The sequence below is a fragment of the Aythya fuligula genome, chromosome 5 (genome assembly GCF_009819795.1).
Source record: "Aythya fuligula isolate bAytFul2 chromosome 5, bAytFul2.pri, whole genome shotgun sequence".
Classification (NCBI taxonomy): Eukaryota; Metazoa; Chordata; class Aves; order Anseriformes; family Anatidae; genus Aythya; species Aythya fuligula.
In genome coordinates this window covers 53,885,271-53,911,840 of record NC_045563.1, presented here as the reverse complement: position 1 = coordinate 53,911,840, position 26,570 = coordinate 53,885,271, and the positions used below count along the sequence as shown (strand labels likewise).

The 26,570-nt window shown below is 50.5% G+C and overlaps 1 protein-coding gene across 4 annotated transcripts; it reads right to left on the bottom strand.

Annotated features, from left to right (window-relative positions):
* Positions 1-538: 538 nt before the first annotated feature.
* Positions 539-15,958, bottom strand: RAB3IL1 (RAB3A interacting protein like 1). 4 transcript variants are annotated; one of them, XM_032188893.1, is made up of 12 exons: positions 15,793-15,958; positions 11,365-11,599; positions 10,817-10,912; positions 9,186-9,263; positions 8,896-9,111; positions 7,101-7,220; positions 5,804-5,932; positions 5,577-5,689; positions 4,686-4,709; positions 2,610-2,709; positions 1,605-1,671; positions 539-1,256 (listed from the first exon to the last, which is right to left on the bottom strand). In XM_032188893.1, exons 1-12 carry the CDS (start codon positions 15,801-15,803, stop codon positions 1,174-1,176), a joined length of 1,272 nt encoding a protein of 423 aa, XP_032044784.1. In that variant the 5' UTR covers positions 15,804-15,958; the 3' UTR covers positions 539-1,173. The 4 variants fall into 4 exon arrangements, with proteins under 4 accessions (XP_032044784.1, XP_032044785.1, XP_032044786.1 ...); XM_032188894.1 differs by lacking the exon at positions 4,686-4,709; XM_032188895.1 differs by lacking the exon at positions 7,101-7,220.
* Positions 15,959-26,570: the final 10,612 nt, after the last annotated feature.

Below are 26,570 nucleotides of genomic sequence, written 5' to 3'. Positions count from 1 at the left end.
GTCGCATCCCTTATGTGTACATGCAGAAACATCTCAAATTTCCTCCAGCCTGAGAGATGCTGGGTTTCCCAAAGGGGCATGCATCTCTAGGTCTGCTGTTATATTACGGAGGAAATTTTGGCCTCAAGACTATGCCCAGCCTGGGCAGGTTCTTTCTGGAGACAAAGAACCTGGCCTGGAACTGTGATTTCTATCCAAAGTGTGAACAACAGTGCCCAGAGTAGTAACAAACCAAAGACATTTGCCTGTGGGTGACATCTGTATGTAGGAGCACCATGGGGGAATTCTGCACCAAGGATTGTCACGTGGCAACATCTTCCCAGGTCTCCATCTGCCTGCTACAACCACAGCAAATTGTCAAGGCCTTTTAACAAGGCCTGGAGCCAAGCTGCAGCCAGCTGCAAGTTACACAATTTTCCTACTTGCTTTCTTCTCCCAAAGGTCCCAGGTGCTCAGCTCTGGTTATTCCACCAGCCTGGATTACAAGCTCCCAGTGCCAAATCCCCAACTAAAAACAGAAACAAACCCCTCTTGTGACTCATCTGGCAGAAAGCTTCTCTTGCAGGCTTCTTTAAAAGGAGCATGGATGAACTTGGAAATAGGTAGTTCATGGTTCTCCGTAAGATTATTTTGTGCTGCTGGCATCTACGGGGTTGTTAAAGGAGTAAGTTGTTGGCAGAACCTGTGTGTATGGCTAGGCAACAGCACCCTCTGCCCCAAGGAATGAGTGGAGTAGACAAACGGACAGACAGCCAGCATCTGTCCTGAAAGGCTTGCTTACAAAGAAGGGAGCCCAGGACTCCTGCCTCGCACATGGCTGGCCTCAGACTATGCCAAAGCAGACTGCATATAAAAACAGAAGTTTAAAAACAATGGGTATACGCTGCGTGTCTCCACAGAGGACAGTCTGTAGACAGCCACCCAGGACCAGCAGCCAGGACCAGCCCAGCTCTCAAGGGGTAGCTTCGCAGCTGCATTCCAGTCACAGCTGGAGAAGTGGGACAGCCAGAGGTGGAACTTGTGCTTTTTGCTCCATGATCAGCATCAGGCATAGGGAGGTAGGGGAGGGAGCAAGGCCACTGCTGGAGAGGCACCTCATCCATCTGTTCGGCAGGCTACATTTGACAAGTCATTCACTCAGGAGCAGTTTCCTTCTGTGCTCCAGGCATCTGCTTAGATCTCATTGGGATAAAACCCAAGTTTGGCCAGAGACATCTCTCTCCGGAGTCGCATAACCTCCCAGAACATCAGCTCCACTACAAGGCAAAAAGCGGGTAGGGAAGAAGAAAAGAAAGAAAAAATCAGTAAGAAAGGCATAACAAGACACCACCTCGTGTCATACTGTGCAGCCCAACCAGGCTCATCCCACAGCCAAGGGAGGCAGACATGCTGGAAGGTCCCAGCAGGACTGGCCCATCAAGTCACCCCTAACCAGCTCCACCCCAGGGCAATGCTCCCAAGAAGCCAAAGGGCAAGGAATGGGTGCACTTATCCCTTCTACTCGTGCCTCTTTTTTGCCATTAAACTGTTTCTCAAAGATCCAGGGAGATCCAAAGCTGGCCCACAGAAAGCCCCCACCACACCCAGCTACTTTCCCCTCTTACCGTCCTGCCTCACCAAGCCCTGCTGGATATAGCGAATGTAGGTGAAGAAGTTGCACGCTGCCGTGATCTGAGGAAGAGAAAAAGGAAAAGGAGTCAGACACAGAACTGCTTTGCCTCAAGTGGCCTGCCACAGCACCCAGCAGGTATGCCCTTAGTGTTCAGCACCTAAGAAATAGTACCACGTATCACCAGACAGAAAGACACAGGAAGAAAGCTGATAAAAATATCCAAGTTCTGGGCATCTGCAATACCATGCCAGGATATTGCGCTGCCCACAACACACAGTGTGAGAATTTCTACTGCAGGTTTGAGAGCTAACTGGTCACTAACTAATGTGGCAGCAAAGTCCACAAGCTGCCTTCTAAAGCACTGCTCTCTGACTCAGTGAAAATCTCTGGAGTTAAAAGTTTGTGCAGGAAGTCTGCATGCAGGGAGGTAGAGGAGTTTCTGACACATTACGGCATGAAGAAAATTAAATCAAGCTAAGTCCATGTGTTGCAGGATCGACTCTTCTGATACACAACACAGGAAGGCAAAAACTTTTAAATGCTCTGTTGAATTACAGCCCTCGTGGCAGCATTAATAAATCATTCACCTTCTCCCTTCCCTCTAAAGGAAAGGACAGTGTGTTCTCATAACAATTTGAGTCAATAATCCGTACCAGAACAGTAACAAAAGCCAGCATTTAAAAAGCAGAAAATCATGGTGTTTTATAAAGGAGAATGACAAATAAATAAAAACCAAATTCCTGTAATGAATCAAACCATGGAAGTGAACACACTGAAGACAGGTTGCCTGAATGAGCATAACCCAGAGCACCAGGGCCTGAGACAGGTCTGGAAACCTCTGCATTAGCCACTCTGATCAAGAGCCACCACAACTCTGAGAACAAACTCAAGCCCCACAGATCTCTGTCAGTTTGAGGGATGACACAAGAGCTCCTCCACCTCAAGGCTTGGAACAATTTTGGAGGGCTGAGGCACCCTGGGCAGGTGGAAGACTCACCCTGGCCCTGCAGGATGGGGAAATGTAGTAATAATTTCCAGAATCCCCTAGCGTGATGCGGTGCTTGCAGGTCCTGGGGAGGCCGCTTAGGGCACACTTCCTGCAGGGAGAGAAAACAACACTTCAGCCCAGAGCAATCCAGAGGCACAGCAGAACACAGCAAGGCAACAACCTCAAGGCTACCCCCAGGAGATGGAAGGGGGAGCTCAGAAGCCAGACTCATGTCGGTGAGCATTAAGAAGGAAAAAACAGGGCTGATAATGAGCCTTTTGCACCTAGGAAGATCCTATAAATGGTGAGGTTAGGAGGCTAAATATCTGGTACCATAAATTATTCCATGCCCAAGAAAACCAAGGCATCACCTTTCCGTGGCAGACAGCCTATGACAGAATCACAGAAAGTATGAAAGAGGTAAAGCTGAAGCATAGTATAACAAGTGTCATCTGGACTCCTCTCTTCAATATCCTCTAACATGACATGCAGGATGTCCCTTGAGGTGTCCCTGCTTGGACTTTTTCCACGCACCAAGCCAGCAGCAAACCTCTGAGTCTGCCACACTGCAGGAAAACACATTTAAGGGCAGCTGATAACCCTGAAAGCATTACACGGGAACTCTGAAAGAAAGATTGTAAAAATAAAGCCTCCTCTGAGGAAAAACAGGAAGCTATCAGGTATTCTGTATGGCCTAAAGCTTGCACATCACACTTTGTCACCACCAAGTGGCACGAACCCTGTTGTCACCGGCAACTCGTACTTAAAACTCAAAATGAGCCACACTGTAACCTTTATGCTAGACTCCTCTTCATTAATTTACACCTGATTTGAAGCCACATGGGGTGACTTTGTGCTGACTTCAGGGGGCTCTGATAAGGCTTGAAGTCCCTAAGAACAAGCCCATCCCTTCCCATGCTGACAGGGAAAAAAGTTTGGCTTCCCAATTGTAAAGAGATTTCAGCCAAAGTGAAGAAAAGTATAATCCTTTCAAGACAATACAGCTCCCAGAAAGATCGCAAAAAGATGTGGCCAGCAAGGGTGCAGCAGGCCTCTATTTTCTTGCCATTTCCTTCCATTATTCTCAAGATGAATGGTTCCCAGTACCAGCCAGTGGTCCCTCCTTTACCATCACTTCGAGTAGTGAAGCAGAATTTTCTGCTGCAGAGTCATTACCACGTTTCCCCAGAAGAAGAAACATGAGGTGGGAAGAGGGACGTCATTCCCCAGCCGCACAGATTACTCTGAGAGCCACAAAAGTTGACAACACACACAGGAGCAGATGTGCCAGAGAGCTTCTGAGCATGTCTTGGTGCTTGCTTCCCACTGCTAACAAGAAAATATTAGCTGCAAATATTAGCTAAGAGCGGAAGCATGGGTTGTGAGCGTTCAGATGCATAAGAAACAATCCTTGCCCAAATATTAACACAACTTAAAGGGTTTAAATTCTCACAACGTGCAGGATGACCAACGCCTTTGTAAACAAGATACCTGTATGAAATCCTCAATTTGAGCACTTCAGCACACTGGAAAAAAGAGAATCCTGCTGGTCGCTGCTTGGTTGGTACCACTTGGTGTACCACCAGCTCTCACAACCCTAGCTAGCAGTAACCTAAACCACAGTGTTTGTACCTACACCCTTAAGCACTCTGTATACCTCAGGGCACTTTGCCAGGCATACCATCAGGAAAGCCAGTTATCCTCAGCACCTCCAGGCCAGCATTTTGCTTTGATGCCATATGGGCAACATAGCCAACATAGTCCCTGCCTGTCTAGACTCCTGAAAGCCTTGCACTGAAGTCTGTACAATAGGGTGGCAAGGAACCAAACTTCCTCCTTTTTGCTCTACAGCACGACCAAAGGTGCCATAAAAATCTGTACTTTGCATCTGGGGGACAAAGAGGGGCAAATCAAATCCCTTTTGGGGCATTTATTACCAACAGCAAGACTCCTTACCACCTTGTCTGGGTGGAAATTAAACATAGTTAAAAGGTTAGCTTAGTTCAGCTCTAGCCTCAAAGCTGCTAAATTAGTAACTTGTTAATGGATTAGACATCCTTGATCACTGCCTAATGCTTCACTTACATTACAATTTGTGACTGGAATCTGCTGCAAAGAGAAAAAAAATCAAAAGGAAGCCGACAAGGATAAACACAGGATGGGTTGTTATTGGCACGTATCTGACACGTGCTCTTGGAATAATTCATCTAGAGATGAGAGAAAATGCAGAAGAGAGTGGTAGGAAACCTGTACGTGAGCAACATTTACAGGAACATCTTTGCCTAGAAAGTGCTCTGCTTGAAGGTAAGGGGAGGAAGGACAGAGAGAGCCCTGACTGAAATTGAATTCACTAACCGGATAAAGACTCCTATCTTAGGTTGAAAGATCATGTCACTCCTGCTAGAGCTCCTCTTTCTTGAGGCAATCTAAGTTGTCTGTCACATCTGACATGGTCACACAGTTCTGGAGCAGCCATGCCCCAATTCCAATAGCATGGTGAGAGCATCAGGTGGGAAAGATGACATGAGAAGAAGGGACCTTCTTGCAAGAAGGGATCTGATCTATGTTCAAATCCACCTGAAGCACCAGCAATGTCAATAGTACAAGTTGAGCTCAAAGGTCTCGCAGTGCAAGAACATGAGATAACGCAGCTCTGATTTAACCCTTTCACCCTAGGTTATGCACAAACTTTTAGAGAACATTAAAAGTTTCTTTTTTAATGGAAAAAAAAAACATTTTCCAAGCTGAGGGCATTAATACATCACTAAGTTATCCCCCAAGCACTCAATTAGAGTTAATCAGCTCAGTTGATCTAATTCTTCTCACATAAATAAGTTGAACTTCATCACCACTGATCATAGGCACACTCAGCTGAGCCCTCGTAACTGACTGAGCCAGGCCTGCCCAACTCTGCTAGGCAGCCAGAAAACACCACTGGCAAAGAAAAGGCAAGGGAGCATAAGAAAGGTTCCTTACTTTGGCCCACCGCAGTCTTCTGCTGACCCTTTCATCACAGACAGCACCTGGGAAGCAACCGGCTCAATGGTGAGTGTATTCTGCTCCACAGCCGCTCGTACCAGCTCGGACAGCTGCAGCAAAGAGAAATGACTGAAGATACTGATGGACAAAGCTCACCTCCCTAAACGTGCACTTATAGGTCTGTCAGACCACGCAGTTTTTTGTCCTCAATTTCAAGCACTCACCTCCTGCTTACTGAAGTCCAGACAAGGTCCCACATCTTCGCGGTAAATTCTGTCCAAGAAGGAGCAGGATTTATCCAAAGTTGGAGATTCCTTCCAGGACTGGAACTCAGCAAATAAAACAGAGTCGACCTGCAGCAAACATCCAAGAGGAGAAGGAAAATGGAAGGTGGATGGAGGGAAAGATGCCATATCAAAAGATATGTTACTGAGCAAGTACTGTAGCTACAGAACATCTACACCAGCATCTAGAAAGGCTACCACAGAAGTGTCTCAGGGAAGCTGGCGTACTCGGATGATCTTTTGTCTCTCACCCGTCTGCAGTTCTGTGGCAGACCCATACATAGGGCTTCTTCTGCCAGAAACCTGCAGACCCCTCTCTCTTCCACCTTCCTCCAGTACAGGACAGCATCTCTGCTGAAGGAAAGCCAGACACAGCTGCTGAACTGACCGAGTGCCCACTGCAGAAATGATGAGAGCAGCTGGATGGCAAAGCACAGCGGCAACGACACACAGGACAAAGAGCACTTCTGTAAGGAAAGGACTGCTATAGAAAAAGAGGAATTGGGAAAAAAAAAAAAAAAAAAAAAAAAAACTATTAATAGCCATCAACAGGACTACATTCAGTGAGCCCAAGTAACAGGGTATGCCAGCCCTTTAAAGGCTGCTCCAAGCCCAGAGCTCTGCTATTCGGGGAGTTGCAGAAGTAAAGGGAATGCTGGGCGATCACACAGGCTTGCAGGGACAAGTTGAATATCAAACTCAGCTTTCCCAATTCCAACGCCTGCTCATTGCCTTTTACAGATGGGCTTGCAAGAATTACCACTCCTCAGCAACAAGGGACCCAAGTTTTCTCCCACCCCTTGACCAGCAGGAAGGTTGCTCCCTCCAACGCTGCCTGGCTGAAAATTCTTCAGTCTTTGAGACTCTCTGGGACCTGACACTTAAACCTCAGACGACCGCCACCACTGAACTGACAGGGCACATCCTTAAAAGGCCAGCAAATCCTGTTAAAGGTGCTGAAAGGAAAAACAAAACTAAGAAACTATGCTGAGCAGGACAAAGAACACAAGTGAACAGAACTGGGAAAGGTCTGAGTTCTATCACACTTGCTCTATGCTATGGAGGCTGCTTACCTCACCCCAGGAGAGAGCTCCAGAGCCACAAGATGGAAAACCAAATTCAGAAAAAAAACAAAGCAAAAACGGAGGTTAACATAAAATGAAACCAGAACTGAAAGGCTCGAAGTGTGAGAGGCAGATGGGTCCCACCCCTCCCCGATCCTGCCCAGGAAGGTTACCTGCTGCAAGGACGAGCAAGCCTCTGCCCCCAGTGCCTGCCAGCCTGGCTCACAGGTGATGCGGACAGCCGTCCCGGGGGGCACACAGAGGAGCAGAGAGAGGGCAGCAGGTACCCCAGACTTTGAGGCAAGAAGAGGAGACAGACAGGAAAGGAAAAGGTTTGAGAGAGACAGGCAAGAACGGGAAGTAAAAATACACAAGACAAAACAACAGATACAAACAAAGGCTCAAGGCCTCGCTTCCAGGGAATAAAGCATGCTGCTCAAGACATCACACGGTCACAAAGCACAGCTTTTGACTTCAGCTTGAGGTACAAAAAGAGAAAAAATGATATAAGTTTTGGGCACAACTCAGGATGGGAAGTGTTTTCCATAAAGCACCACATGTTTACTCTCTGAATGCCAGGTTCTATCCTTTCATCTCTCTTATCACCTCTCATCCAGGTCTTTAAAGAACTTGAGGGTCAGAAATGAGTAAATTAGCAAAAATCACCCCACCCCGATACATAAACTTACTAGTCACTTCAGAAGCTGTAGCCCCAGGACTTTAAACTCCAGGATATTTGCACAATGTGGAAGTTGTTTACACAAATAAATGGAATTCAAAGCAGTAACAAGTCCACCTCTTTAACAAGCAAGTCACTTCTAACAGCTAGCATTTCTCTACACATCATCAATGTAAACTTTGCTGAGACTGAGCTAAGAACAGTAAAAATGAACTAACCAGTCAGCAATAAAATTATCTCTGCTTACAGTAGGCAGAGAGTAACTTCTACCGTGTAATCAGTGGTTCACCTAACTGGGTTTTCAGTCTGGAACTCCTCTGTCCTGACTGGAGGAATGGTTATCATTAGGAAAGGTCACAGGACCTTAAAAAAAAAAAAAAACAAAACCTTTTTCTTCCCAGCCCTCAAATTAGCTTCTAGACAACTATGTGTTTGACTCCAACTCCCAGCATATCTCTGAATGACCAAGAGAAACCCGTACAGCAGGGCTTTACATTTACTGAACACATTTTTTCCTTTATTTTTTTTTCTGACATAGCCTTTGTTCCTCTCTGTCTGTGAAAAAGAGTTAAAGATCTTCATCTCTCATTGCTACTGCTCCCATGGCAATTGTTATAGCTGATGCTGCCAGAAGCATTTCATCCAAACTAGCAGCAAGAGCACCACACAGAAGCTGACAAGGTATAGCCATTGAATTTACTGCCAGAAAGTGAGGTTACCAGTGCTGCCAGCACAGCCCTGTTTGGTGAAAGTCTTAGTTTCATTAGCAGCCCTTCTTTCTTACTGATCAAGTGCCACAACTTGCCTCCTTTCTGCTCTGCAGGGTAGCTGTGCCTACATTTGGGTACTGGAAAGGTCCCAGCTAGAAAAGTCCTGCTAGCAGAAAAGCATTACACTCATGGTCACAGCAGATGGAGGACTACTAAATGATCATTGGAGGGAATTAAACACAGTTTGGTTCAAAGATATTCACAAATGCTTTGTAGGCTTCTCTGCCCAGTCCTTCCAGAGAGAAAGGTAAACATTACATATATGCTCTGCTAAGAGGAAGAAGTAGAGTGACATGCCCAAGAGCACGGAACAAGAGACTAAAAGTTGATGGAGGAGTCCTGGAGTCCAGCTGTGATCATTAAAAGCCAAACTAGTTCAGAGAAGAGCAACAAAAGCAAATCATGCCAGAACAGACAGTGGACTCAGCTGCCAAGATGCAGCAGAAACAACTGGCTTCTGCTCAGCAACTGCTGGCAGCAGTGGCTCCATGGTTGATGCAGTGCATGGCCCTCACCCACCTCTTTGCACTCGCGACTGATTGGCTCTGGAGCCACGTTGTGGCTGGCAGCTGTGATCATTGCACTGCTGGTGCTCTTGTTTCGTGCGTGGCCTTTCCTGAAGACAGCTTTAGAAGGGCTCTGGAGCTGAGGGTGCAGCTCCCAGTTTGGAGATGAAGGTGTGGATGTGATCACAAGCGTCTTCAGAGCTGTCACCTCTGCCTGCAGCATGTCGATCTGCGAGAGACAAGGCGAGAGTCACCAGCACCAATCCAGCACAGAGAGCAAGTCACAGACAGCACAGTTCTCACCTTTCCCCGTGCTTCCTTCAGCTGTTTCTCTGCTGCCGCCTGTTTCGTGTTCGCTTCTCTCACCATCTTGTGTGCTTCCTGGACCAGAAAGAGTTTTAGTCTGTCTGCTGCAGTTCCATCTCATAAAGCCACCAGGGCAGGCCAAAGCTCTGCCACATCACAGGCAAGCAAGGGGACAGACATCACTGTCACATCCGAGGGTTTTACTCTACCAGATGCGAAGAGTTCTCCCCCAGAATTTCCCAGAAAAAGGGTCTCAGGTTCTGGAGTGCATCCTCCTTCTAGGAGTATAATTGACTAAATTGGCTACGAGTTTAGCTGGCTGAGTCCAAGGTCATAATCTTCACTGATAAAAGGTTCTGTGAAGAAAGCTAGAAGCAAGGGCATGCCCCTCCTTGCCCTTGGGATTTGCTTTAAGGCTGATGCTTTAACACTGGCACCCACCTGTGCTACATCTTAGCTGTGCAGCAGTGTTGTCTGCACCCCATCCAGTGCTCCTGCAATCCTGACTCTAAGCCTGAGAGTTGTTTCCTGGCTTGACCTCAGCGGTGTGTCATCACTGCATGCTTGCTGGCTGACCACTGGACTGTTTCTCGCCCTGATCACCATCTCTGGCAAAGATCCTGACCCAGACTCCACATCCTTGCTCCTCCACTGGTTGAGGTCACTGCTCTCCTGCCCTCGCCTGACTTGTTATTGCACTCTGCTCCCACTTCCTTTGTGGCCTCGCTGCTCTGGGCATGGCTGCAACGCAGCAGCGGTAGCTCAGGTGGGGACTAAACAAGACTAGCCTGAAAGCATCTCCCACAGGAAGGGTGAGGTGGGTGCTGTCGGTCTCAGCTGAGGCCACCCCACAGCACGGCCTGGAAGCACTTTGTCCAAGGCCACCGAAGGAAGAAATCCCTCGGGTGTGCTGTCTCTAAGCTCACTGTGAGCCCGGGCAGCCAGCTGTCCAGAAGGGGGATGCTCTCTGGGCGCTCCCACTCAGCACCAGCCTGTGCTTCAACGGTGCAGCTGGGCTCTGGCTTCCCTCACTGCGCAGTCAGATCTAGAGATTAGAGCTGTTGGCAATGGGATCTTGTCAGGATTGAGCTTGACACGAACCACATCACCAAAAAAAATAAAGCAAAACACCACCACAAACATCACCACCACAAACAGACCTTCTGAACCCTCACTGGACCTGAGCGTACAGAGGACATCCAGCTTGCTCCTACCCCAAGCAAAGGCTGACACGAGCCAGGGACTCATCTCTGCTACACAGCAGCTGCTGCTCAGATTGCAGAGCAGGCACACGGCAGGGAGTCACACTCAGCTCCAGTTCTGGGCACCCCTATGTCTGGTTTTGCTTGGGTTTGCAACCACAGCCCCATACCTGCTGTGCTATTTATCACCATACAGATGTTAGGAGGGGAAAGGAACGCATGCAAACCCTCCCCAGGAGCAGGTACCACCTCCTGTGGGGCTCTGCTGGCAGCTCTGCACAGCTTTCCGATGAGAAAGAACAACAGAGGGAAGGAGGAAGCTGTGGGAGGTGATAACGGCTGTGGAAGTCCTTTGAGGTAGACTTTCTCTGGAGTTGGAAGCGAGCTTAGTTTTAAGAAATGATGGGAAAAGGAAGAGGGTGGTACCTCAAACAGGCTAGCTGTTAACTCCTCTAGCTCCTGCTCCAGTTGTTCCCTGACTTTTGACAGTCTCTCACATTCTTTGTCCTTCAGCTTCAGCTCCTGTTGAGGAAGATGAGAGGGATGCATGAGCTCCTAGCAAACCTACCCCTGCGTGGATTACAGGCCCAGAACTCCTGTCGCAGCACTCGGTGCCACCCAAGGCATCCCTCCACAAGTCGTGGTGGGTTTCTCAGGTTGGCATTGCTCATTTGCCATCAGCAATGAGGCTGCACGGTAAGCACTGCCCACCTCAAGCTGCTCTCTGCATATCACAGACCCCTGTAGCAGGTTTCTGAGACTAATTTGGACATTGGCCCAGGGACTTTGGACCATCCTAGTAACTGCTGTCCTGTTCCAAAGCGCTTTATGACCACCTCAATCTCCCTCCTCTTTGCCTACTCCAGATTCCTGCACAGTCAGATTCAGACCTTGCTCCCCCACAGCCTCAACACCCCCCACTGCTCAAGTCTGTGCCTCCATCCTCAGCTCTTCTCACACGCTCCGGGCTTTACCTTCTGTGCTTTGTGCAGCTCCTCCTTCAGGAACTCGGATCCCTTCTCACGGATCTCCACCGAGGAGCTGCGGAGACGAGAGACGTTGCACTGCTCAGCTGACTGGCTCTCATCCCCAGGTCCAGCATCCTGGCACCCAGTCTCTGGCTCCTCCTTGCTGCCTTTGGATGGCATCAGTGGCTTCCAGTATCCCACAGCTGGTTCCTTCTGGCTGTCTTCCTCCAGATGGGTCTGGCTGTAGGGGACCAGCACAGTCAAACTTTATGTGGGGGTTTATCAGCAAACCTACCAGGCTGAGAGGCAACACTGAGACACACCAGGCTGGGTTTCCCCAATATTTCAAGAAGGCTGAGCAGTATTGCACCGAACAGGGCACTCAGTAGCGTGCTCTGCTTGCTGGTGGAGCTGCAGCGGGCACTCAAAAGGCTGTGGGCCTCTGTGCTGCAGGAATTAGACTCTCAAAACTGGGACTTGATTCAAAACCAGGACTAGGAGGTGATTCGCAGCCCCCCTCTAACACTCCCAGCACTCCTACCGCCAGCCTCCTTTACTCCTAGGCTGGGCTTGCTCACCCTCAGCACAAGACTTTCCGGGGAGAGAAAGTCCTAAACAAACCATTTTCTCACAACCAGACCTTCAAACGGGAGCTGAAAGAACCAGCAGGGACACAGCACAGAGCCCAGGAGCCTGGTAGGCAGGACCACACCACCCAAAAGCACGCACGGGTCTGAAGGACGACCAGAAGACAAAGCCAGCACAGCTCCCACATTCCCTAGCAATACAGACCCTTCACGGCAAACCCAGCCTTCACCCCTCCTCTTTAAACTGTTGTTTTTCCACCAAAGCCCTCCACGGTGCTGCCTAGAGCAGCGTATCCTCACTGAGCTGGGACGAAGCCCTGCGTCTCAGTTCCAAAGGCTGGCACGTACAGATGTAACAGAGACAGGAAATCAGAAAAGTCACCCGGGACACGGCTCCCCAGCGCTCAGTAGGACTTTGTCAGCTGCTGGCACGCTAACACAGACCAAGACTGATGAATCGAGCAGGCTTTGCAGCTGCTGGGGTCTTACGGGAGGGAAAAAGCAGACTTGGATGTCCACGTGGCAGGCGCTGCAATCACGGTGCTGCCTGGAGCGTGTGCATCACTCCTCCCTGCGCAGAGCTGTCCTCGCACGGTCACCTGCCGCTTGAAGCCCGAGGGAGTGCAATCAAGCCCTGTGTACGTGGAAGCTTTCTATCATGTCCAGCCACTCGGCAGCACTCGCACACTGCTCTGCAGATTAACCAGCCGCCAGTTATCTGTAACAAGCCTTAGCTGAGCTGCGGAGCTATCCTTCGGCATGCACAGCATCAGTCCCTCCTCCTGCACGCTGCCTGGCTGCTGCCTCTTGCCCACTACCTTCTGGTGCAAAGAAGCCATCACCTTTTACCATTTAGGGTCCCCTCCTGTTCTTCCCTGTTTCCAATCTCTGTTTTTCTCTCCTGGTCTTGCTGCACCTCCTGCATTCCAACCAGACCCCGCTCTTTCCCTCTCACTCTGACCCCAGCCCCATACTGTACATCAGAGCACAGACAACAAGCTTGTATACTCAGCCACGCACAGCTCAGCACAACCTTGATCTCTCTGATCTCATCTAAATAAAAAAAAGGCAGTCTAATCATTAGGTCCAGCTGCAGACAAGCCTTTTTCACCTAGGCTATGCCACCTGGCAGCAGCATGGTGCCCTTGCCTTTTCTACTCAAATAGCCCTGGGGCAATGCAGGTACCTTCCTTCTCCCCAGAGCTGTACACAAGCACTGGCTGTCTGCAGTGAGCTTTCAAAGAGGGAAAGCAACAGCAGCTAATTCAGCTTAGGTATCACAGGAATAATATGAAAAAGACACAGGGGAATCTCTGAATCCTTGGAAAACTAAAGCACAGGAGCACCCATCATGCTATGCAAACTGGGCAGCATTTTTGCTGCTGAACTGGGAAAGGTGGATGGACACTGCAGTCAGAACCACAGATTTTGGTGGCCTCTTAGTAGAGCAAGAACAAGCGAGAATATCAACTCTGCTGGAAGATAGGAAAGGATACAGAAGGAAATGGGGTCCTGTTGACTTCACCTGTTTGTTTTTTTTTACTTAACTTTCATTGGGAAAATCTAGGAGGGGAGGCTCATTCTGGTAATAACACTAAATTTTGAAATTTGGAAGTGTAGAAAAATAACGTTGGGAAAGGGCATGAAAACAAAAATCGTTTTGGTCAGAGGGAAAAGGACAGACAGTGCCGCCATGCAAAGATAATTCACCTCAAGCTATTCATCACACTGGAACTGCTAGATAAAAAACAATGCACATGAACACATACACCTGAGTGAGTGACCCATGACCAACAGGAATTCCCATACTGTGCGTGCTTCTATTCCTTTAGGTGCAAGAGAGCAGACAAGTGTCCATTACACAGTGTTCAGGCTGTGCAGCACTTCTTTTATGCAGTTTGGCTGCTCTGTTGACATGTTTCGTTCATCAGAGGACAGGCTAAACTGCACAGAAGAAATAAAATGGTTTAGAAAGGTCAAATTAGCTAACATTCACTGCATACCTAAACAGCAACATTGCTAATGGAATAAGTAGGTCTCCAAAGGCTTCACTCAGGAAGGGGAGGTACCCAGCAAAGGAATGACCCAATGGAAAGGAATGAAACCCGTTACAGGAAGGTGGGGAGTTGATGAAAACAACTCATCCTAGCCACACAAAAATCAGGGGAGGTTTTCTGCAGTGGATTTGCCATGAAGCAGGGAGAGCATTCGCAACAGAACGGTTTGTTCAACAGTTAAACCATTTCTCAGATGGCAGAGAGAAAGCCCTCTCTGCCATGGACTTCTGAGATTAGGCAGGGACCACATCTCCCCAGGCACTCCTGCCTTGGACAGGAAACTCACCAGAAGGACCCCAGCTCCTGTGATCAGAAGAGAACAAAAAACAAAGCAGGGAGGAAAAACTAAATTCAAAACCAATCCGCTGGAAAAAGAAATGAGGGCATTTCAACAGTCCACTTAACTACTAAGAGTTAACCTATCCCATATATAACAAGGAAAAAAAAATGTTTCTTTATGACTTAAGTTCTCAGTTGAAAGTTTTCTGTCTTGGAAGGCATGTATGCTTCTGTATATACAAGCAGGATGGAAGAAAAGTGGAAGACAGGCAGGAATGGAACAAGCCCCATCTACAGCATCTCCATAATGCCAAGAGACCTAAAAACCTACCCCAAAAAGTCATCTCCTCTTCTATAATGGAATAGCTCGTTCTTCATGTTGTGCAAACAGAATTGCCAAGAAAGCCTTGGTTATGCTGACTTCTGCCCAGCCAAGCATTTATCTCCATTCTCCAGCTGGGCTTTGAAATACACACCCTGAGCAACCAAAGGACCACATACGTTTGTGCCCTCCTGCTATTGCTGGCCTGACTGGTGGCTGTATTCCTCAGAAAAACGTATCATATGCTAATGGTCCCCCACATACACAAGAAATGCAAAAAGCAGGCAGAAAAAATTCCCAACAAACAAGCAAATAACAATAAAAAAAAAAAAAACTAACTAAATATACATAAAAAAAAAAAAAAAAGCTACACGCACCACAACCTTCTAAAGTTGGATTCTGTAGAAAAAGCAAAAAAATGTGCAGGATCCGCAGTTTTTCCAGCAGGCCCCACGTTTCCTGCAGTGCTGATCTGACAGGGTTATTTCCTGTACGAGCAGCCTGCGGGTCCCTCCAGGTTAAACTCCAGCCCGCCGAGGAGGGCTCGAGCGTGCCGTGATGGTGGGAACAGCCCCGTAGCTGCTGCGGGGTGCTGCCACCAGCCGAAATCAGCCCACGGAGAAGCACTCGCCTGTCCCACCGGGCATTCGGCAGCTCGCTCCCTGAAGCTTTTGCCCTGGTGAAACTTACGGGAGTGGTGTATGGAAATGTAACGCACAGTTCCTAGCTCTTAGGTTGGCCTCGGCGGACGGCAATCAGGCACTGCGTTCTGATGTCTTGTACTGGTGGATATTCTTGTGTCTGAGCTGGTGAATGCTCTCGGGTCCGAACTGGGGAATATTCTTGTGTCTGGGGAGCGCTCACTATCAGCCTCCTGCCTCCTTACGTGGATCTCATCTTGCTATCTGTGTCCCACTGCCCGCGCTAAGGCTTGGCTGCACTCTTTGGACTCTCCCCGAGGCTTGCAGCTGCGGGGACACGAGGCATGAAGGGCTCCGAGCCCAATGGAAAACTGGGGAGAACCCAACCCCAAACCCAAACCCAACCCCAACGGCGAGCGGGCACAGCTCGGCAGCCCCACCGCGACCCCAACCCCGACCCCAGCCCCAAACCCCAGGCCCCGGGGGCTCCCCCACCGCCCCCCCAGAGCCTCGGAAGCCCCCCGTGGCCGCGGTTCCCCGGCACCTACCCCCGCCTCATGCCGCGTCCCCCCGGCGGAGCCGCGCCGCTCCTCACGGCGGTGGCGGCGACGCAGGAGGAGGAGGAAGAGGAGGAGGAGGAGGAGCGGCCGCTGCCCCCATGGCCCCGAGCCCACCCGGGCCCGCCTCAAGGGCCTCGCTCCCGCCTGCGGGGAGGGGACGGGCCGGCAGGGGAGGGAGACGAGGGGAGGAGAAGGGGAAGGGAGGACCGAGGGGCCCCCCGCACGACTCCGGCAGCGGCGGGAGGAGCGAGTGCGTGAGGCCGCCCCGCGGCGCTGACGGGACGGGCTCGGCCCGCCCTGAGGGGCCAGCTCCCTCCTCAGAGCTCCGGCTTCCAGGGCTGCAAAGCGTGCCAGGCTCTTCATAATAAAAACATGGAATCGTGGAAGAGAACTGTAGGGTCGTTAAGCCCTCCAGGATCATCCAACCATCCCCCTACCATCGATATCACCCACCAAACCGTGTCCCCAAGCACCACGTCCAACCTCTCCTTGAACACCCCCAGGGACGGTGACTCCACCACCTCCCTGGGCAACCCGTCCCAACGCCTGACTGCTCTTTCTGAACAGAAACATCTCCTCCTTTCCAACCTGAGCCTCCCCTGGCACACCTTGAGGCCATTCCCTCTTGTCCTATCACCAATTATCTGCAAGAAGATGCCAACCCCCAGCTCCCCACACCTTCCTTTCAGGTAGTTGCAAAGAGACAGACACGATCCCAGACCTTGTGATTACATGGAGGAGTCTGGAAGTCATGTGGAAGGCCTAGAGGATAGATAAAAGATAAACACTACTTTCAGAACTTCTGTCAGTGTCTTGATTTAGAGTTCCTGAGTCCGGATGTCAGAGGTCGGCACTGCTGGGGTTAGCTAAGGTTTGCAGAGGGACAACCTCTGCTGTGATGCTGCCACAGAGGAAGCAGCTATAAACAACTTTAGGTCACTGCAGCTTATAGACTGCTCAGCTGGAGGGGTCCTTGAGGGCTGGTGTGTGCTCAGCAAGGGATCCAAACCGGTACCGGTGACTGCTGACACCTTTACACTGCACATAAACACATCGTCAGTCCCCGGCACAGAGCATGCCCTGGGAGTCCCACTGAAACAGCCATATGGGCTCAGTAGGAAAGCCAGGGATTTAAAGAAGCAACAACATACAGGAAAGTGAAAGGATAGGGATTTTTAAATTCAGCATTCAGAGAAAGCACTGGAGCTTCTGTACCCTTACCTGAATGAGATGAGTTGGTCTCATTGTTACTGAGCTTTGGCTATCATGGCTCCAGTTTTTAACTAGCTCATCCTTGTACTTGTCAGCCCCGGGAGGCTGAGGGAGCACGGCCGCCCTCCCGGTAGATGAGAGCAGCCTTGTAGCCACAGATTTACATCCTCTCTGCCAAGCAGCGGGAACACACTGTTCTCTGTCCACTGCTTCTCCTCCCCCTGCATCACCACATGTGCACAGAGGAGCCCTTGTACCCAGGATGTTACTGATCTGGAAAGCTTTTTCCTCTCTTGGGCCTGGTCTACGAGCACAGAGGGGCGAAAAGGGTCAGCCATAGAAGTGAGCAAGTAATGCCTGGAACATTTGGAAATGACCAATCCACTACACAGCCAGCCACCGAAATCAAGAGGAGCTGTGCTTCTAGGAAGCTTACCCTCTCTCTGGGGCATTAACTACAGGCAGAAAGACAGCTGTCACTTTGAGCATTACCCAGCAAGGTACCCAAAGAAGCACACATCCAAGTCACTGGGGGTGTGTCTGCCTGCTAGGAACAAAAAGGGCAAAGCATTCCTGCTGTTACCCCAGGCCCCAAATGGGTCCACAACAGCCTCTGGATTGACTGCACTGCAATTTTGGCAAGCATTGCCTGCCCCTGCTCTCGCAGGCCACCCTCAGAACATGTCCTCCAGATCAGTCCTTCCTCCCCATTTCCTATTGCTTCCCACTTTGCCATTGCCAAGGACTCTTGTCCAGGCAGTGATATCCCTCCCAAAACCTTTGAACACTGTGGAACACCACACCGGGGCAATTCCATGTCCCAGCATCTCCTGATTATCCGTGTCACCTACAGCCCTGCCCTTGTTATCTTCAGGGAAAATTTGGGAGAAGGGAGGAGATCTTCAGCTTTGCAAGGCAGCACCAGAACTAATCAGTCGTCACTGTTATCTCCCAAGGCCTGGCTGGGAGGGATGGAGGGTCCTCAGATTAGGAAGGCAGAATTGTTTCCAAGATCCAACAAAGGCAGGAAGAGAACTGATAATTTAGTCAGGAAGCATTAAGAGAGGATGTACTGGGGATGCAGAATCCCAGTCCTTTGCAGAAATACTTGTCACAAGGTAGAAGTGGCACGTGTCCTGCCTCACTCCCAAAGGACAGGCAGATCAGTGAAGGAAGCCTGGACAAACCCTGAGACTTCCCAATGCCCAGATGAATAGGGTGGCTCAGCAGAGCAAAACTAGCACATATCAGTACCAAGCTGCAGGTTATCCTTTGAGCTGCCATGAGGCAACAAAAACTTCTGCCTTTCCACAGCCTCTGAGCAAGGTTATCTGTCCTCCAGGCAGTGCTATGAAGTGTTCTTACGTGTCTAATTCAGCAGCTAGTGAGACACACAGAGCTGGCTCCCACCTGTGGCTTAAAGAGAGGCCAGCAAGCCACCAGACAACCTTAAAGCCTCAGCATAGTTGAAAGCTCTAACCCTCATCTCACACAGTGCAAGTGCATTGCTCTCTCCCATGTTATTTCCCATATACATTTCATGGAAATTGAAAAATCCTCTGTGCTGCTTTAAGGGTATCTGGTCAAGGGCCTCTTCCCAAGGCAATAAGGGATAAAAGAAAGGGAAGAAGTGATGAGAACCAAATCTGATCAGTCACACTAATTTCTGAGAGCATGTGAGCAGCGTTTCTTCCAGCAGGATTATCTGATGGATGACTTCTACGCTGGGAGGCAATTACAAGAAACAAACCTCCCAGTCACACTAATTGGTGGTGGGCTAATGAGCTACAGGCACTGCTTCCAGGAAGGATGAACCTTGCATCTGATAAGGTTGTGAACCAAGGGGCCCCAGGCTGGGAAGGTGCAGAAACTGCAGAGCTCTGCAAAGCCACGGGGAGTGTGCAGGGTGAAGGGGTATCAGGAAGAGCAAAGAGGAGGGATAGGTATAAAAAGGGTTTAAAAGAGTCAGTTGTGTGTGAAAAGGGACTGGTCAGTACACTTGTCTGGCTGTACCTCATAGACTGCAGTCTGTCCTATCTTATATCTTTCATTAAATTATTTTCATAAGGATCTCTGTCTTTGCACTCTCCTATGTGCACGTGAGCTGCAAGGCTTAAGTGCTAGCTAAAGCTGGGGGGCCATGCAGGTATTTGAGGGATGATAGGGGGTGATTGACAGAAAGAGGGGCCATGCCAGTACCTGTGGGATCTGGGGAAGATCTGGGCAGACAGGGGGGCTATGACTGGTACTCAAAGGATCTGTGAACGTGTGTGTGCTCGTGAACCTAGAGAGCAACGTCTGTGTGCCTTCACTAATGAACTTATGTCTCTACCAGAGGAGGAAGGTGTCTCAGCTTTGTGTGCCTGTTTTACATGAGTCCTGTGTGTAAGTGCTGCTGAAGGCAGCCCTCGACCAGGGCAGCCTTTATGGCTGGTTGTGTCAGTGTCCTGTCTCTGTGTGTCTCTGGGAGTTGTGCTAATATCTGAACCTCCAAATGGGAAGGTGGCAGCCACGTCCCCATGCTTGGGCAGGGACCCTGGGTCCCCGGGCATGAGGCTGGGTCCCAGCAGCTCCTGGGGAGCGTCTGGAGGAGGAAGCCACTGGCTTCTTGCTTTTTACCTTCCTTAACAATAAATACCATTTTGCCTCCTGCAAGCCTCCCAGCAAGGTACATTCCTGTTGTGAAGGCCCTGACATGGTACCTCCCCACGGCCACAGGTCTTCGGTCACACATTTTATTCCCCATATTTTATCCTTCCCACTTCCACTGCCCATGCTCCCTCACCTGCATCCACTCCTCCCCAGCCACCCACATAGCTCCCCACAGATCCAGTTCGCCTGGCTACTGAACCCCAACTCTTCCCTTCCTGGCCTCCCTTATCACATGCCTCGCATCCTCCCTGCTGGTATCCAGCCCTGTACAATCCTCATTCTCCCTTTGTTTCTCATCCAGACACAGAAACATCTCACTAATGCTCTCTGTATCCTCTTGAGAGTCAGGTCCAGTCAGGTCCCTTGCTCCCATAGCTTCATTTTCACAAAGGAGAGGACCCCCCACCTCTATTATTCAGAAGCAATCACTAACACATGTACTGAGCAACTGTCGAACCACCAGGACAAAGCAGAAATTCCCCCTTTGTTTGGACAGGAGATGGGTAGGTGGGTCTGTTTCCAGTGGTCCTAGTTCCTTCATGTAGACAGCAAGCTCTCTACCTCCATGTCATCCCGACCCCTCACAGCTCCTCCCAGAGAGCTCACATCTACCTCTGAATAGATCACATGCAGAATAGGACTAAAAATCCTGAGTTTGGTTTAAACAAGTTAAAGGGCTGCCCTACAAAGCAAGAGCAGCTCTCAGCTAGGACAGCCTGCCAGCATGCGTGCTGTCTAGTTGTGGGAGGGGGTTGAAGCCCCACTGCTGGCTGCCTTGTCTGCTCAGGGATTCAGATCTCACCACCAAAACAAAAAAATAAAAAATAAAAACGAGAAAGGCAAGAGGAAAAGGGATTGTTTTAGAGAATAAAAAGCAGGACCACATCCCGGACCCAGCAAACCCAGACCAGATGTTAATGCCATGAAATTGAGAACAAAAACAAGGCCTAACACTCCAGGGTTCATCCGTCACAAGCTCCCTTCCCTCAAACCTGTCTCAGAAGGGCTTCAGCAAGGGGACTCTGAAATCCCTGCATCTAAGACCTCCAGTTTCATGGATGGCATCTGCCTTCACCCCCAAACAAACTGTTGCCTGTTTTCCAGGGCAAGAGGGTGAAAGAACGAGATGGAAGAAGTGCTCACATAATGCTGATTGGGAAGAGACATATCCAGGTATATCACGGAATCAGAGCAAAAACATCCAGTGCTACAATCCATGTACTAAGCTTTTGTCCAGGATTCTCAGGCAGTTTGCAGCATCCCAAAAGGCTGCTTGTACACTGCTTCACAGTGGGGGGGGGTGTCACAAAAGTGAGGCATTGCATCCCTTTCAAAAGGCTCACAAACAGCCCAAATCTCAGAGCCTATCCTGTCTATGAAAAGCAGCACTTCCTCAGATACTCTGTTTTGTTTTTTCCTCCTCAGATTCCAAGGAAGAGTGTCACTTTGAAAGACACCCTTGATGCCTTGCAGCTACATCTGCATTTTTCTTGGCACCGAAGCCGCAGAAGGGAGAGGGATTTCAGCAGGCGCTGGCACCCACAGCCTCCTGAGAGAAGCACTTGTTCTCTGGGAGGCTGCCGGGAGGGCACTGCCCCTGTCCCGGAGACAGCTGCAGCTCACAAATTGCATTCAGAACAGGGAAGGGGCCTCTGTGATCCCTGCGGGGAGGGATTCGCTTCCTGCCGCAGCAATTCAAGCTCCACATCTGTAAAATGGAGAAGATTGGAAGGCTTCCAGGGCCTGCTAGGAGGCTGGAGAGGCAGCAAGGCTGGGGACGGGTGTCAGCGTCTCCGTGCTTCCCCCTCTGCTGCTGCCTAAGGCAGGCTGTCAGGGCATTTCGCTCAAGACCTGGAGGGACTGAGGCCACGGGGAAGGTGAAGAGAGACACAAGTACTGCTGCCACACTGGTAGCCTCTCAGTTACCGACTTTCGCATTAAATTCCACAAATATTTTACAGGGTCCCAACAGTTGCTCAGAGCCACACGAACTGCCGGATGAGCTGCTCTCAGAGGAGGGCAGCAGAGTGCCTCAGATGCCAGCATCTCCCTCTATGAAGAGCTGGACACTTGAGATTTCGCTGTTTCATTTTAGAACCACCTGAACAACTCCCAGTTTTTGTCCCCCTCTTGTAAAGGGACAAGGGCTCAGGCACTGTGGCCTGCTTACTAACTCCTTCTCTCCCAAAACCCATCCGAAGAGGGTGCCCAAACCCCAGTTCCCAGTGTGGACACAACCCTGCCTTCAGAGAGAGTCAGTCCATCCCTCTGCTGACCCAGGTCTGCCCACATTCACAGAACTTTTTGGGTGTTTTGAGACATTTTCATGATCCTGAGCAGTTAAGGGATTCTGTTGGGACAACAGCCGTGTGATCCTGGCCATAAAAGCACTTTGGGAGCTGCTGCCACTCAGCAGTAGTGTTTCAGTGGCCTTGCAGCAAGCTCAGCCCCATAACAAGCATTAAGATAGGCAGGGCAATGCACCTTTCAGGGATGATGCTGGCCTGGAGCTGCAGCACCCTGTGGGCTGCCCCGGACAGATGCCACTCGCACAGGAACAGTAGCCACACCAGGGCCAGAAGCAGCCACCCTGCGTCACTGCTGGCCAGTGGTAATGCTTCAGAAAGGAAGGACAGCTGGGGTGTGCAGGGCCTGGTGACCACTTCTCTTTCTCCTGAGCTGGCGTGGTGTTGCTCACAACACTTATGGACGGGTTAAGTGCAAAGCCGTGTGTTGTATCAGACAGTCTGACGGCTTTGCTGTGCTTGGGCCGGTGAAACAACCCCTCACTCACCAGTGTCTGGCCGCTGATAAGAGCCCTATCTAGTTCCACACCTCGAACAGGAGGCTCTCCCGGCGGCCCTCCCTGTGGCTGTGCTCCTCCTGCCAGGTCTGTATCGCAGGCAGCAGAAGGCCCATGCTGCCTCTTCCCATCTGCCGTGCCTCCCTCCTGCCCAAAGCAGTCATCCCTGCTAGGGGCTCCAGGGCTGTAACACTCCCAGGGATGCAGTTGTCTCCACCATTGTCACTGAAAAGGAATCCGGGCCACAGGTAATCAAACACACCACAGTTGACACCAGGACTAAAACCTCAGATACTGGCACTGAATTCCACGCTTTAAGCCATCACCTACCCACCACTGGCAGCAACTCCCAGAGCTGCACCAGAAATCCCACATTAGACAGCTGCCAGGGAGCAACAGCTTCGGGGAAGAAGCAAAACAGCACCCTCCTCTTGTCTAGGCTCAGCCTCACAGAAAGGAGAAACCCACAGTTTGGGCAATTTAACCCCTGCTGGCAACACTAAGCAAGTGCTGAAGACATAGGCAAAGACCAGCATAAAAGAAAGTAGGTTACTGCAAGTAACTACCTTCTTCATTTAACTTCACTGAAGCCTTTGCAGCTTTCTTGCAGGAAGGAGAAGTGACAAACGTGTTTTGGCAATCACGCAGAGCATCAGGAGGGAGACTGGGCCTCCAGCTGCACTGCTCACTGCTAAGCCCACAGGGCTATCACAGTTTATGCTGTCAGCTCAGCACAGAGGAAGCAGGGTAAGACCCACAGGGGCTGACCACATACCAGGGGCTGCCCAGGTGTTGGAGAGCTGGTTTTCCACGGTCACGCAGCACATTGCACACAGCGGACTCCAGCTCCTGCCTTGCAGAGCTGTCAGCCCTGGGGAAAGGAAAGCACACAGCTCTTCCGTATCTGAACAGCATCCAGACCCATCTAGACCCAAGGACTGGGCTTTCGGAAGCTTAGACAGAGCATTGTCAAAGCTAGGGAGCAGTGAAATGCCACGAAAGAGAGTATTAGAAGTTAAAAGCAACTTGCCCAGTACATTAAGGCAGCATGTTTCCCTTTGGGATCCACCGTAGCCTTCAGAGCTCCCCCAGGCAGGCCAGCTCAGCACCTTCCCTCTCAGCCCCACTCCCCCAGTGAGCCAAATCCCCTGCAGGTGGGGTGACAGACCTGTGCTCCCCCTCTGTAATAGCCTACAGAGGGCTAAATGATGGAAGTCAGGAGGGCCAGAGCACATTTATGATGATGTTAGGTCTAGCTGGTGAGACAGAGCCATGGCTTGGCTTAAGGCTCAAAGCAGCTGTTTGTCTCCAGGACACTGAATGTTGTAAGGGGTTGGCAAAAACTGACAGGGAATGTTGGTGTCTAGGGAGCAGATGCTATTACCTTGGAGAACAGAGACAAAATCCCAAAGGAGTGAGAAGAGAAATAGGAGAGCAGACCTCAGGCTGCTGGAAATTAATTAGTAAGCTCCTCTGGGGATCTGCTTTTGGAAGTATTGGGGACCATCAGTGCTGGTCACTTTTTAAGTGCCTTCTTTTAGGAGAATAGGAGCAGGCAATGCTAAAGTGTTGAAGTTAAGCAGGTGGGGCAGGAGGACAACTTGGCTGAGCAGAGATCTTCTGGAGCTTAGGCAGAAAAGGAAAGTGTACGGACACTGCAAGCAAGGCTGGATGATGCAGGATGCTGTTCCCCATCGTAGGGGGAAAATTCGTGGGGCCAAAGCTCAATTAGAGTTGAAGCTGGCCAGAGCTGTGAGGGACAATAAAAAAGGCTTTAAGTATCTTAACAGCAAAAAGAGACAACGTTTATCCATCCCTTGGTGAGGCTGGTCACCTCACAGACAGAGACATAGACAAAACGAGACATTTAATGCCTTATTCACCTCTGCCTTCAACACTGACGATGGTCTCTGGGGGTTAGTCCTGGGTTAGAGGGCTGTGGCTGCAGGAACAGCCAGCAGAACTCACATGAGAGCAGAGAAGGGAACAAAGGCCTGAGAGCAGTCCTGCGACTGCCAGCCCTGCAGAGACAGAGGTGAGGCATTCCCCCGTCTTGCAAAAGGCCTGAAGACAAAGGGAAGGAGCTGTCCTTGCCAGGCTGGCATGCGAAACAGGAGGCTTACAGCCCAGGAGCACTGCCGGAAAAGCAAATAGAAAAGAAAGTGAACGCATGGAAAGAGTCCCAGGGAGCCAGTGGCAGGGTGGAAGTCCCCAGCATCCAAACCACACCTGGAAGAGACAGTGAGAAGGAAGAGGGATGGCAGAGAAACCTCTGCTGAGAGCCAGGCAGCTCTGGGCCAGGTGTTTCCCAAACCTAGGGAGCTAACACCCAGGGAAGAGACCTGCACAGGCTCTGAAGGGGGACACATTTATAACACTTGTGGAAAATTCCAGCCCTACTTAATCTCCTGGGGCTCCTGTAAGATCGTGACACAGAGAAAGGTACCAAACAGGAAAGAATTAGAGGAAAAATGCCTCTCCTCTGGCAGCCACTATGGCTGTGCCAGGAATTAGCAGCAGCTGTGGAGCAGCCAGCCCTGCCTCCCCTCCTCCGGCCGCCTCTATAAACACCCAGAGCTTACTCAGAAGATTAGAAGGGAACGGGGCAAAAGACAACAGAGTCTCTTTTGTAATGAGGAAGGATTATGGCATCAAGTGACCGGCTGCAGCTCCCAAGTGGGTTTCAGGCTCCTTAGCACACCGTGTCTGCCAGGTTCAATCCCCCCACGAGCCGAGAGGAGGCGGGTTGTGGCGCTGGCCACAAAGGACCCAGCAAGGACACGTGCAGGACCAAACCTTCACCATCTCCGGTGCAGCCCAGGAGCCCATGACTGTGAGTATCTAGTCCTCACAGGAGCAGGTAGATTCCTTCAAAGATTAGCTGATCGATCTGTCTGTCCTGTGACCTCATCGCTGCTCTCACTCTATCTGTCCTCTGTGTCTGTTCTCCGCATCTGCAGGCGGTGTTTGGGTCTGTTTCCAGTGTTACACGGTGCTAACACAGACAAATCTGGCTTGCTATTGTGAGGTCTTGATCATTATGGACTCCTGTTGTCTAATTAGAGTCAGCTGATCCCAAGGTGCAACCCCTAGATCGGACGGATCAGCCAGGGTGATGTGGGAGCAGGCACAGGGGTGGCAGTGCCACGCTCTCCCCATGACCCTATGGGTGGCATTCGGTTGTGTGGGATCTGCACAGGGACAGCTCCTCGTCCCCAAACTGACCGCTTTGCCACCGCCGGTGCTGCGGCAAGCTGCCTCATGCCACAAATCTCAACCCCAATCAGTGCCATGAGCATGCCAGCTGCCAAGTGACAACTGGGGACATCCCACATAGACCAGCCGGCAGGCAGGGAGCTGCCTTAACCACGCAGAGCTGAGGGCAAAATCACTAGGAAAAGCCCCATATCCCGCACCCGAGCAGGACTGCACAGAGGTGCTGTCCATTATTTACACGGACACGAGCTGAAGTTTCCCATGTTTGGTAAAAAGCGGCTCCGTGTCTGAGTTACGCAACGAGGAGTCTCCCTCAGTGCTTCCAAGCCCCAAAGCACAGAGCCAGCAGCCTGCTTCCTGCAAGCGGCCCCCTGCAAATTTATGGGTGCTCCCATGCATTTCTCATCCGTGTAGCCCGTGAGTATATAGGGTCTAGGGCGCTTAAAAACCACTCTTCTCAGTCCTGTGCACTGGCCAAGAAAACACATGGAAAGGGCACAAACGCACACGAGTCTCTAGTTGAAGGTGCATCTGTGCAGCTCTCAACAGGGCAGGTGCCAGCTCTGTCCCTCCAGTATCATCTGTAAGGGGACTCAGGCAGAGTTGGGACAGGGAAACACAAAGGGCGTGCAGCACCAAGCAGCCAAATTCAGAACAAAGCCTGCTGTTTGTTGAACCAGCCAACAGATTCTGCAGTTTCTCTTTGCAGCGCCAGCTCACTGGGAGCTGAGTTTTCTCCACCTAACTGTAGGTCTTTCACTGAGGTGCTTAGATAAGGAGGATGGACACAAACTCACCTCTGCAGAAAATTAAGGTCTGAATCATCCCTGGAAGCACTTCTTTGTCTCCGTCACTGAGGCAAGAGCCCAAGACCTCAGTATTA